Source organism: Pinus tabuliformis, chromosome 8, assembly GCF_031772625.1.
Source record: "Pinus tabuliformis cultivar Carrire ecotype Pingquan chromosome 8, CPIR1, whole genome shotgun sequence".
In the NCBI taxonomy this organism is placed as follows: Eukaryota; Viridiplantae; Streptophyta; class Pinopsida; order Pinales; family Pinaceae; genus Pinus; species Pinus tabuliformis.
This window is the reverse complement of record NC_142294.1, coordinates 315,807,522-315,820,296: the sequence shown is the minus strand read 5'-3', so window position 1 is coordinate 315,820,296 and position 12,775 is coordinate 315,807,522. Positions and strand designations below refer to the sequence as shown.

At 33.9% G+C, this 12,775-nt stretch overlaps 1 protein-coding gene across 1 annotated transcript; it reads left to right on the top strand.

Annotated features, from left to right (window-relative positions):
* The first annotated feature begins 6,680 nt into the window (after positions 1-6,680).
* On the top strand, positions 6,681-10,717 carry LOC149235403 (uncharacterized). Its single transcript, XM_089368538.1, has 8 exons — positions 6,681-6,920; positions 7,247-7,261; positions 7,731-7,770; positions 8,762-8,839; positions 9,326-9,387; positions 9,564-9,656; positions 9,927-9,999; positions 10,276-10,717. Exons 1-8 carry the CDS (start codon positions 6,681-6,683, stop codon positions 10,701-10,703), a joined length of 1,029 nt encoding a protein of 342 aa, XP_089224664.1. The 3' UTR covers positions 10,704-10,717.
* Positions 10,718-12,775: the final 2,058 nt, after the last annotated feature.

The window sequence follows — 12,775 nt, the reverse complement described above, 5'->3', positions numbered from 1 at the left end:
TGGAAATCCTATGATGAATTCCATGGATATGTTTTCCAATTTCCACTCAAGTATTGGAATTGGTTGCAACAATGTCATTAGGTTCTTGCATTATACTTTGACTTGTTGGGATTCTAGGCACTTGGAAATGTACTCAACAATTTCCCTTTTCTTACCTAGGCAATAAGACATCAACTTCACGGATATTATCATTTTTTAATAAGCATGATAATCTAAATAAGGTCTTTTATGGAAATCATCCATTATGGGATTCTTTTATTCACCAAAGCAAGGCACATAAAATCAATCCTTAAATAATAACATATCATCATTAGTGATATTTTAGTCTTTACGAATTGTTTCCTCTATTTCTTATTAAAATAATTCACATGCTGAAAGTTCTCATCATGTTGAAATGCATATTTAATCCTTTCATTGATGTTGAATTCACAAGTGCTCATGGTTCCAAAGTGAGCCACTTATCGACTTCTTCTAACTGCATCTACCAGTATGTTTTCCTTACCCTTAATATGCTTGATTAGGACTATCCATCTAGCTTACCTTGCATTTAATTTGTATAAATTTTCTCCCAAGCAAGTAGTGCCTCCACATATTTAGTGCATGTACAATTGTTTTTGGTTCTAAGTCATGAGTGGCATAGTTCTGTTGATGTTCATTTAGTTTTCTCGATTCATAATAGATCACATGCCCTTATTGCATTAAGACTCTACCTAGTCTTTCTTAACATGCATATATGAAAACTAACAAATCATTCTTTGGATCAACTATTCTCAATATAGGTGCATATGTGAGAAAATGCTTGAGTTGTTCAAAATTAGCTACACTTAGATGTCCATTAGAATTTTATCCCTCTCTTTTGTAAGGTTGTGATTAGATGTCCAATTTTTTAGAAATATTGAATGAATCATTGATAATATCCATCTAATCCTGTGAATGATCTAATCTCAGTAGCATTTGAGGGAGTAAGCCTCCTAATTATGGCCTTAATCTTTTCGCAATCTACAACAACACCTTGCTTTGAGCTGTCATGTCCAAAATACTAAACTTGTTATTTAAAGAATTCATATTTGCTGAGTTTAGCATATAGTTTGTGTTCTCTCCACAACTAAAGGACTACCTTTAAGTGTTCTTAATGTTCCTCTCTAGATTTTGAGTAAATAAGGATATCATCTAGAAACACTTAACGCAGTTGAATCCCAAAAGTGATATCTAATAACAAAATATTGTCAAGGTACTAGATAATGATTTTATTCATTAATCTCATAAATGTGTTTGGGGCATTTGTGAGTCCATATGGTACTACCACAAACTCGTAGTGCCCATATCTCATAAAAAAATCATTGTCTCCAGAACATGTTGATATTTAATTCTAATGTGATGGTAGCAAAATATTAAATCTATTTTTGAAAAATATTGTGGCTCCTCTGAGCTGGTGAAATAAATCTTCAATTCTCGATAGTGATTACTTGTTCTTTACTGTAGCTTTATTCAACAACTGATAATCAATACATAGCCACAGTGTGTTATCATTCTTATTTACAAACAATGTTGGGGCTCCCCACAATGATACACTCAGTCTGATATACATTTTATCCAAAATATATTTTAGTGTATATTTAATTCTACCTACTCTAGTGCGTTAACGCAATATGGGGACTTAAAAACTGGCACCGAACCTAGAATCATCTGAATGGAGAAGTTGCTTTCCCTTCTGCATGACAATCCCAATATTTCTTCTACAAATACATTGTTGGATTGTTTTAAGGTAGGGCGATCTTTGACATTGAATTCATTTTCCTCTATCAAACTACTTACTTTGATCATAAATAGGGCACTCCTCTTTCAACTACATCTCTTCAATTGTGGTGCTAAAATATGCCTGACTGAGATAGGATTTCTCTTCCCTTGCAATATATTTTCCTCGTCTTCATCACCAAGGCACTCTAATGGTGTACTATAATAGTTCACCTTACTTATGTGGGCCACCATTCAATATTTGCCAATTAACACATTGTATGAACCCACCAATAGTATATCTATGTTTGTTGTTGTGGGAATGATGTCTAGTTCTAAGTGGCATCATTCCACTAACTTTGTTACTCTCTTCTTAGATGTTGCAGCTAGCTCGACCAGGTAGTACTTTCCATGTGCTTTCTTTTTCAAGGTACAGTTTTGGTCAATTTTTGGTCTAATATAATTGAGATTAGAGCATATATCAATTAAAGCTAAAACTTGTTGGCTAACGATCAAACCTTCCATTTTGATAATGAAATATTGATGATTCACTTTCTTTTTGTCCAATGCTACATAAATTCAAGGCACTTTGAGTCACATCATTCACCGTTATTTTCTCTTGAATATTATACAATCTATTACTGTTCTATTAGTGGTGAGGGGAATTCTTAATCATGTGCTCCACTCCACATCCCCAATATTTCAATGGATTTCTCTTAGGATCCTCAATATCCTCTTTCTTTTTTGACATGACAATCTCAATTTACAAAAGAAAAAGTTCACTGGAATTCACCCTTGGTAGGAGTGATGAGCTTGATATTTTCCCCGTCTTCCAACACCCAAAGTGTCTTGGTCCCTTTCTTAAAAAATTTGTCCTATCCTTCTTCTTCTAATCCATTCAAAATTCATTCATATGCTTAGACTGATCATAGAAATACTTGGCTTGACATATGATGTCCTCAAAGTTCTTGGTTGATCAAATTCAATATCGTCTTAATAACCTTGTGGCAACCCATTGAGGTATATTTGAATATTTTCTTTCTCATATGTGATTTGTGGAAAATTCCTGTATAATTCTCAGAATCTTTCGGTGTATTGATCCGCGGTAAAATACCCTATATATTATGCTCATGAAACTCTTTAGCATTGTTGTCGTAGTACCTCTTAGGCAAGTACTTTTAACAAAAATATTTCTTGAATTTCCTCCATGATAATTCATTTTCTCCAATTCCCTTAACATTTCTCTTGTCTTCCCACCATAAATCAACTTTTCCCTTCAAGCCAAAAATAATCACTCTAACCGTAATGTTTTCAAAGTAGTCATCAACTTTGAAGTATTTATTCATTCCAACCATCCAAGCTTATGTCTCTTCAACCTTCTTATCTTCTCCATCAAATATGGGGTGTTTGCTTTCTTGAACTCCTTTGGAATTACTTTTTCTCACTCTTCCTTTGGTGTTGGTGTCTTCTGATTGTAGCATGTGAAAATTCGAGATGGTTTCTTGAATATTTTCTTGGAGTGTTGAGTGGGGTTTCTACCCTCATTGAGTCTTCACTTGATTGTCTATGTAATGAAGATGCCTCTTTATGCTAAAATTTTCAGTCTAGTTTGAATCATCGGTTTGACCAAAATGACAGAGGAATCCCACTCACCCATTGTGTAATAAACTCTATAATAGTTTGAATTGATGTGGATTTTTTTGTTGAATTTGTGATGTTAAATCTAATGAGAAATTGACTCAAAATGTTACTACCTTCTCAAGCACTCTCAATGGTGTTGAATACGTTCTCATGCACTATCAATAACTTTCCATAAATAGAGTTATGATCCCCACATTCTTTATGTTGTTTTTGTTGGTGGATGATAATTGAGCATTGGGTGAAGGATATTCAAACCCATTAAGAATTTAGTTATAGATGCCAATTTTGATAGTTTCAAAATTTATGCACTTAATATTTTTGGAAATGGTTTTAGATGTACAACGGACATTGGGATTTTTTTTCATGAGCTTTGTTGGCTTCCCTACTAGGTTGATTTTATATTCTTCTTTATATTTAGTTTGTAAAATAATTATTATGAAGAATCAATCATAGAACACGGTAACATAAAAATTGGTGGTACTTGTTGCTCAAAACACCCTAGATAGGTCGCCAGTTTGATTATTTGTACAATCTATTACAAATTCTGGTTCTTGACATTCAAAAAGCAAACAACTATGGATATTGGTTATATTTTTTGTTTTAGTAAGTTTGTGTAAAATATATTACTTTCTAACGTTGATTGCTAGATACATTCAATATTCAAATGGCTATCCTATATAACTAGCAAACTCATTGCACTATGTTTTTGTTAGATGGAAGTTTGTCAATAGAGTGATTCAGTATTGAGATTTCTTCTCGGACATAATGATGGATTAGAGTATGCTAAAAATTGTCAATCCTACAAATATGTCATTAATGATTAGAAGCAATTGCGTTTTAAATGAATCAAATAGTAGCTTCAAGTTGGTGGTGGAGAAAGAGCATAGTCTATGGGATTTTAGAGTAGATTGATGAAAACTAGACGAAACAGAAAGATCAATGTAAAATATATTTATGTGGCACCAATGTTATACTTTGTAATGTAAGCTTTATAGTGTAAGAATTAAGAGAAAGTGTTAGAATTAATTCTTACATTAATAAATTAGTTTGTGTTTGTTGGAGGTTATTGATATATTCTCTCAACCTCTCTCCAAGTTTAGAATTAGTTAGATAATACTCCATCTATATAAATATATTATGTTCAAGATTGAATATACTTACAATTTTTGTGTAGAAACAAATTTTTAAATATATATATTTTTTACTATGTTGTAACACAAAAATCACTCAACTAATTCAAAATGAATTTATTCTTAAATGATTATTTATCCCTCCATCGTTTTGACTATTGAGACAGGAGACTACCAAGTTTATCCAATAACATTTTAAATGGTTATTAATTAGCCCTCCGTGGTTTTTAACTATTGAGTGAGGAGACTACCAAGTTTATGGAATAACATGTCACATTAATTACCATTATATTTGCACAAATTATGTCATCACAGTGATTGTGGGAACATAATTTCCCGAAAAAAAGCCATACGCTCATCTAATAGTCAACTTGAAAACATTGGGTTTGTAATACTCATGGAATGGTCAACTTGTAAACCTTGGGTAATACACATTATTTTCACTGTATTACGAGGTTTTAATGCTACTTTGAAACACCTCCAATTAAAACCAGTTTAGATTCTCCATCCGGTGTTGGGTCTATCTAAGTATTTTTCCATGCTCAAAGTGCTATCATGTGGTTTAAGGAACACAAGGCTAAATTCCAGGCCAAAACATCTTCTGTCGGGGCGTGTCGATCAAAGCAATACAACAAACAATATTCGTTAAGGATTTCCACATTACAAGGTGTGGTATATAGAAATCGAAGAACAACCGATTGATATGCATATTAATGTATATACATTAGATTTAGTTGGCTATTTTTTTAATATGCATATTAATGTATACATAGTAGATTAATGTATACACAGTTGATTTAGTTGGATATTTTGAAATAGTAAGGTGCTCAAGGATAAGTTGAGGATGGAAATTAATTTTGGAGAATTAAATCAGCTTAGATTCATTATAATTCCAGATCTACAAAGTATAGAGAAGTATCAAATCTGATTTCACTTTAAAAGAGATTTGCATCTCAAAAAATTTGATTCCTCTTGACCATTGATAGATTTAGAAATAAGATGGATCTAAGCTAATTTTGTTATTAAATATAATTATAAACATAATAATTAATTTTATATTTTACATTTTATTTTATTTTGACCAAGTTAAAATGTTTATAGGAGATTACAACATTTTCACATATTGAATTGGAAAAGACATCTCGAGGAAATTACTTTATTATTTTTTAATTGAGCCCACATTGTTACAAACATTTACAGGGTACAACATATGCGCTACCTTTTTAGTTTTAGATTTTAGTTTAAAGAGACTATAAAATAAAATATTTATAAAATATTTGGATTTTGAGATGAGTTATGTTTTTTGGGCAAATGATATTGATAAGCCATAATATTGGACCATGGAATTGTAACAAGGCTTAATATCCATGGTAAAATAAAAGTGAATATCCACTATTAAGAGTCTAAGTTTATTAGTAAAATAAAAGTCAATATCCATCATTAAGAATCTAAGTTTAGTGTAAGTATAGGTTTAAAGTTTAAAAATATTATAAAATAAAATGTTTGTAAAATATTTTGAATTTGAAATTAGTTATGGTTTCTCTTGATATGGTATTGATAAGACATGGTATTGATGGATGATATTATATCAAAGCCTATTTACAAATCAATAATATACATAGTGAAATGAGAAAATCAAAATAAATATTGAGAATTAGAAATCTTATTATATAGTAAGTATTAAATTTTAATATAATTATTAATTAAATTTAAATATAATTAATAAATAATTATTTTAATTTATATGATAAAATAAATTTTAATTTATAACCACTATTTATATATTATAAATATCTCTATTATATATACTATGCTATATCTATATTATGATTTTTTATAATAACAAAAAATATTCATAAATTTATTAATAAAAACAAAATTATAATATAAAAAATTTAAATTCAAAAAATGTTTAGCTCTAATTTAATATTTACGCCGTAAGGCGTTCCCCTCTGAAACCAACTTTCCTTTGAGGTTACGTGTCCATTTGTGAGCGCTTGATTTAGTTGTTAGACGATTAAAATTGTTTGAGCCATCGGATTGATTCCACCGAAACGTTATAAGAATCGCAACTGGTTGATTCCACCGAAACGTTATAAGAATCGCAACTGGTTCTTCAGGAAAGCAAGGGGACCTCGGTCTGGGCAGGGAGGTGGAAAAGAATCAGCTCACTCAATGACAGAGGATGTCGCTGAACAAAACAACGATGTTGCTCTAAAGAAATCTTACCTAGCGGAACCGGGAGCGGATCTGGGATGGAAGAGGAGGGACCAGGGGGAATCGAATGGAACCGATCCCCAATGGGTGAGGGCAGACCAGGAAGGGACGAGGAAGCACCAGCATGAACCACAGGGAAACAAGCTCCGGCCGAGACATTGGGACGCAGGACGGACGAGGAAACATGATCATCGCTCGGTGATCTGCCCAATCCGATCGAAGAGGAGGGTTGGCCTTCCACTGCGTTAATTTCAGAGCCATCTGGAGCTAAATTTTGATCCAAGACTGGACTGAAATCAGAGGAGGGTTGACCGTCCGAAGGAAAGGAACTCCGGACACATGGGATATCCACGTTCAAAAATTCCGAGGAATGCATATGCATAAATTTTGACCGCAGTTACAATTAAGAGTGTGACACGATAGATGACGACGGTGAAGAAGAATATGGGGATTTGAATGGTGGAATTTTATTTTCATTTCCAGGGTGTTGTGAGCTAAGATTTAACATTGTTATGCAATTTCAGGGTTTCCAGGGTGCTGTGAGCTAAGATTTAACATTTTGTATGCAATTTCAGGGTTTGAAGCAGACAAGGGTTTTTTAATTGTATGTGTTGATTTTTGTGGTGGAAAATGGTCCTTGGAGGGGTAATTTGTTTGCAAAAAAGGCGAAGGTCACAGATGTGGACAGGGTGATATTATCACTTAAAACCCAGCAGAGAAAGCTTGCACAATACCAACAACAGGTTGTTGATCTAATATTTATTTTCAGAAATATATATATCTTTTTCTCTTTATAAAAGAAATCTTACCTAGCAATAAAGAAAGAAAATTGATTTTTGGCAATTGATTTTTCCGACAAAATTGACCTTTCTTTTAGCTCTGTTTCTCGCCTGTTAATTAAATTTCTGCACTTTGTCTTAACTGGCAGCGGAATTTTGACATTCATTGAGGAGTTTTAAGGCTCAAATTTGATAATTTAATTGTCTGTCAAGTCTGTTTATATTGCAGATAGTTTCGCCCGCTTTGAAGTCTCTCCATTTTTTTCTCCGTATATACACACAGTAGAATGTTACAGATGTTTTCCATTCCCATTCCCTGTTTCTCTCGAAACTGAGTGTATAAGTATGTGAGCGCATTCATCACCGTAAATCGATTTACAATTTCCTCGGTACCTCTCCAAATCACCTCCCAGTAAAAATCTATCAATAGAGGACATCTGCCTGATTAGAGTGCGGGCTCAACCCCTGGCCCTTGGAAATGTAAAATCTATTAATGGCGGGCATCTCCCTGATTAGCATGCCGGCTCTATTCCTAGCCCTTGGTAATGTAATTGGAAACTGAGAACTGTAATTGGAGGAACTTAGACCCAAAATGCATCAGACATTTATTCATCTGGCCACAAAGATTTTCCTTTTTAATGCTTACGAAAACATCTATGAATAAATGAATAACTATGATAGAAAAGGTCATGTGCAAAAAGTGATACGGGCGTCATGAAAGGATTTTACTTATCTCCCTGATTAGCGTGCCGGCTCTACTCCTAGCCCTTGGTAATGTAATTGGAAATTGAGAACTGTAATTGGAGGAACTTAGACACAAAATGCGTCAGATATTTATTCATCTGGCCACAAGGATTTTCCTTTTTAATGCTTACGAAAACATCTATGAATAAATCAATAACTATGATAGAAAAGGTCATGTGCAAAAAGTGATACGGGCGTCATTTCTTTTTCATCGAAAAACTCAGCATGAAAGAATTTTACTTATCTCCCTGATTAGCGTGCCGGCTCTACTCCTAGTCCCTGGTAATGTAATTGGAAACTGAGAACTGTAATTGGAGGAACTTAGACCCAAAATGCGTCAGACATTTCTTCATCTGGCCACAAAGATTTTCCTTTTTAATGCTTACGAAAACATCTATGAATAAATCAATAACTATGATAGAAAAGGTCATGTGCAAAAAGTGATACGGGCGTCATTTCCTTTTCATCGAAATACTCAGCATGAAACAATTTTACTTGTTTGGTTTTTTCTTGCAGACAACGGATTCTGGACTGCATCATATGTTGCAGGTCAAATTGACAGATCATTGAGTTGGAAGGTTTGTAATAGTCCTGGTAGAGGGATATTTCAAATAATTTTTCAGTATTGTGTTTGAATAGAATGAAAATGGATAGAGAAGCACCTTGAGAAATCTTGGGGTTGAGTTCCTGCCTTTGCTTGTAACCTTCTTAATCTAAGAAAAATTATTTGTGATGAGTCATGTTATGATTTACATCTTGAAGAAATACTTCATATCGTTTTTCAAGAAATACTCTGTATCCTTTTTCCAATTATTTTGGCTGTGGCATCGCATGGGCCGTGTTGTGGTTACTCTCCAATGCCCTGTCATTGTGTTTCGGTGGTTGTTCTCTCTAATCTCGATGTGATTAATTGGTTGAAAAGGCAAAGACCAGCTGTGGGCAGCTTCTTGGCTATTCACAAGTTCATCTGATCTTAGTACTTTTATATCAATACAAATATGAGGTCTCGGTTTGCTTTTAAAAATAAGAAATTGTTATGGTGGCAACCAATGACTATATGGTATGGTTTGTTGCTTGCAGTCCTGCCTACTGTGCTAGACGTCACAATGAACACTCCAGATGATTCTCAAGTTATTTTAAAGGTACACTATCTCATAAAAAATATTATCTAGTGCTTATGATGGTAGGTGGTAACATAAGTCTTGTCATAGATTTTCGATCCAACTTTAAGAATTATGATGAATATAATCCAATCTTGCAGCATAGTTATGTTTGGTTCGACAGTAGATTTTAATATATGTTTGTTTTATTGAAACAGGGAATTTCCACAGACCGTATTCTTGATTTATGCCGATTATTAACTGTGAATGTGGAGACATGCCATCTGCCCAACTATTCTTTATCCCATGAGGTAAGAAAATCAGTGGTTCAGAAGCTCAGTAAATAAAGGGATTGTTTGACAGGCTGGTGGATTGCAATTGACTGGTTATGTTCAAGATATCATGTGGTATGACCTTACTTGCATTAACAACACAGGTGTTCGTGTCAAGATAGAAATAGCCATGTACAGTGAAACTGGTTTTATTATTAGTTTGTAAAGCTTAAGTGTGACCATGGCAACATTGGCCATCTTAGTTTTCTTTAAGTATCCATGACTTGGTAAAAACTTGAATTATATCAGGTTCGTGGCAACAGGTTGAGGGATTCATCAGATGTTGCAACCTTGAAGCCCTGTGCCCTTACTATTGTAGAAGGTAACCAATAACTCTGCTCCCCCATCTGAACAAGTCACGGGAGATAGCTAGAAACTTGCCTTTCTTTAAAATATAAATTTTTTTATCTTGAAAAGGGGTCAGAAATAATGTTAAATCATAATATTAGAAAATTGTTCTCTTGTTTCTTGAATTTCTAAACTTAATTTCTACTTGCATACGTGTTTCAAATATATATGCAAAGAAGAATATGCATTGTTTATACTCAAAGTTTGCATAATACTCTATGTATGATTTTCATTTATTTTTCCTTTGCAGAGGACTACACTGAAGAGCATGTAGTTGCACACATTAGAAGATTACCAGACATTGTTGCATGTACAAAATGCTTTGGTTCTTCAGGAAAGCAAGGGGAACCTCGGTCTAGGCAGGGAGGTGGAAAAGAATTAGCTCACTTAATGACAGAGAATGTGGCTGAACAAAACAACGATGTTGCTCTAAAGAAATCTTACCTAGCAATAAAGAAAGAAAAGAAGCAAACAAGGATGGAAAAGACAATAAACCAGAGACCTTTCAAAAAGTTGAAGGTAAGGTTGAGGCTAGTGAAAAAGAAAATGATGGAGAGGAGAACTCAAACCAACATTCTTCTAAGGGTGAAGGAAGAAAGAAATCCTCGAAAGAGGGGAAATCTGAGGCCATTGCAGCTATGGCTGCTGCCAAAGAGGCCACAGATAAAGGGGATATGACAGGAATGTGTCCTCCATCTAAAATTGGTCAGTTCTATGAATTCTTCTTGTTCTCACATCTCTTGCCTCCTCTCCAATGTTAGTATACCATTCCCTGCAATCGTTTTATAATTTGAAAGTAGTATTTTTCAATCTTGTGTATAATAGAAATATTACGAGAATGCATATATCCCATACAAATATGGATATGATGTTGAAATATTTTCCATGTACTCTTCAAGCCATCAAACTATGGTTCTTTATTTGATTGTAATGCAAAGATTCCAGAAAATTTTGAACTGTGAAGCATGGCAAACAATGTTCACATTGCCAAATCTAATTTGTTGATTTTCTTTGGAGCTTATGAGTTAGAACTTTGAAGGGAAAAAAAATTGAATTATGAATAGTATTTTAGTGACTAATGACATTGGGATGTACAGTCATAAGGAAGTCCACAAGGAAATCTATTGAAGACAAACGTCCTAGAGATTTTTTTTCTATAGACGTGAGCGCTTCTTATCCAATCTTGCACTAATTTTGAGCTTCACCTCCATAATGGCTAGGAACTGAATTGTTTCTTCTGTAGATTTCTTATATTTGTCATGCCATTTCCCCTGATATACAGGTGAAGCTTTGCAATGGAAAGTTGGTGACTGTAACAGCATCCACCAAAGGTTTTTAGAGTGTTAGAAAGTAGCTTGTTCAAAGTCATGCACGTGTCAACTTGCTACAGCAGTTGAGCAGGGCTTTTGCAAATTTCCATAGACGTGAGCACTTCTTATCCAATCCTGCACTAATTTTGAGCTTCACCTCCATAATGGCAAGGAACTGAATTGTTTCTTCTATAGATTTCTTATATTTATCATGCCATTTCCCCTGAGGTGAAGCTTTGCAATGGAAATTTGGTGACTGTAAGAGCATCCACCAAAGGTTTTTATAGTGTTGGAAAGTAGCTTGTTCAAAGTCGTGCACTTGTTAACTTGCTATAGAAGTTGAGTAGGGCTTTTGCAAATGTGAGTATCTTTAAGGTCCAAACCATACTTCTATTTCACCTTATATTATTTAATTGCTTACAAGATGCCTTCTCTCGTGTTTAAAAAATTGACATCAGTGTTTAATGTTTGGGCATCGGTCTTCTCTTTGTGGGATCGATCTTCTGAATGTTTTAATTTCCTTCTAGCTATTAAGGATTTAAGAAATTATAATGATTTTGGATTTTGAAATAGTTTGTTGTGTTGATAAAAATTGAGGCTTGGACATATTTGTTGTAGACGCTTTCTTTATGGGCTACATCAAGTGTTGAAGAGGTTGCTTCCACTGGACCAGGCATTCGCTTTTTTCAACTTTATGTAAGTTTATCATTTCCAACCATATGATTCTCTTCCCATGTTTTCTGAGATGTAATTGAGCTCATATCCATCCAATTGTATTATAGGCTCCTAAACCAATGGTAAGATCACTTATATTGCATTGGTTTTACTAAATGTGGATGTATGAGTGGTGTTTAAATTTAGATGTCATTGCTGTCAGGTTTACAAGAATAGGAATGTTGTTGCACAACTTGTTAGAAGAGTGGAGAGGGTTGGTTTTAAGGCCATTGCACTGACTGTGGACACACCTCGACTTGGGCGAAGGCAGTCTGACATTACAAATAGGTAGTGAAAATTCATTCTATTTTAGATTTGCTGACAGGACTAGGTAGACACGTGGGATAAATCTTATATTCAGAGTATAATCCTCTTTAACATTATGAGTTTGTACCCATGTTTTAACACTTTCTCAGCTCTCAATAAAAATCAGAACATTGTGGAATTCTTTTAGGATCAAAAGTGACGCTAGGGTTAGAAAAAGCATTTAGCACCTATAATGTATCAAACTTAAAATAAGTCAGAAGTCTCCATTTTATCTGGGATTCCTCTTTTTTCATCCCTTGTCTGACACTGAGGTATCTAATGTTCTGAAAAGTCTCATTGTGATATCCACTAACAGAAGCCATGGGTCTAAAAATTGTTTAGTTCGAGTTTGTGAGCAGGATGTGAAATGGTTCAATTTGTTTCTGCATGGTTGTTTTTTATTTTTTTTACAAAGATAGC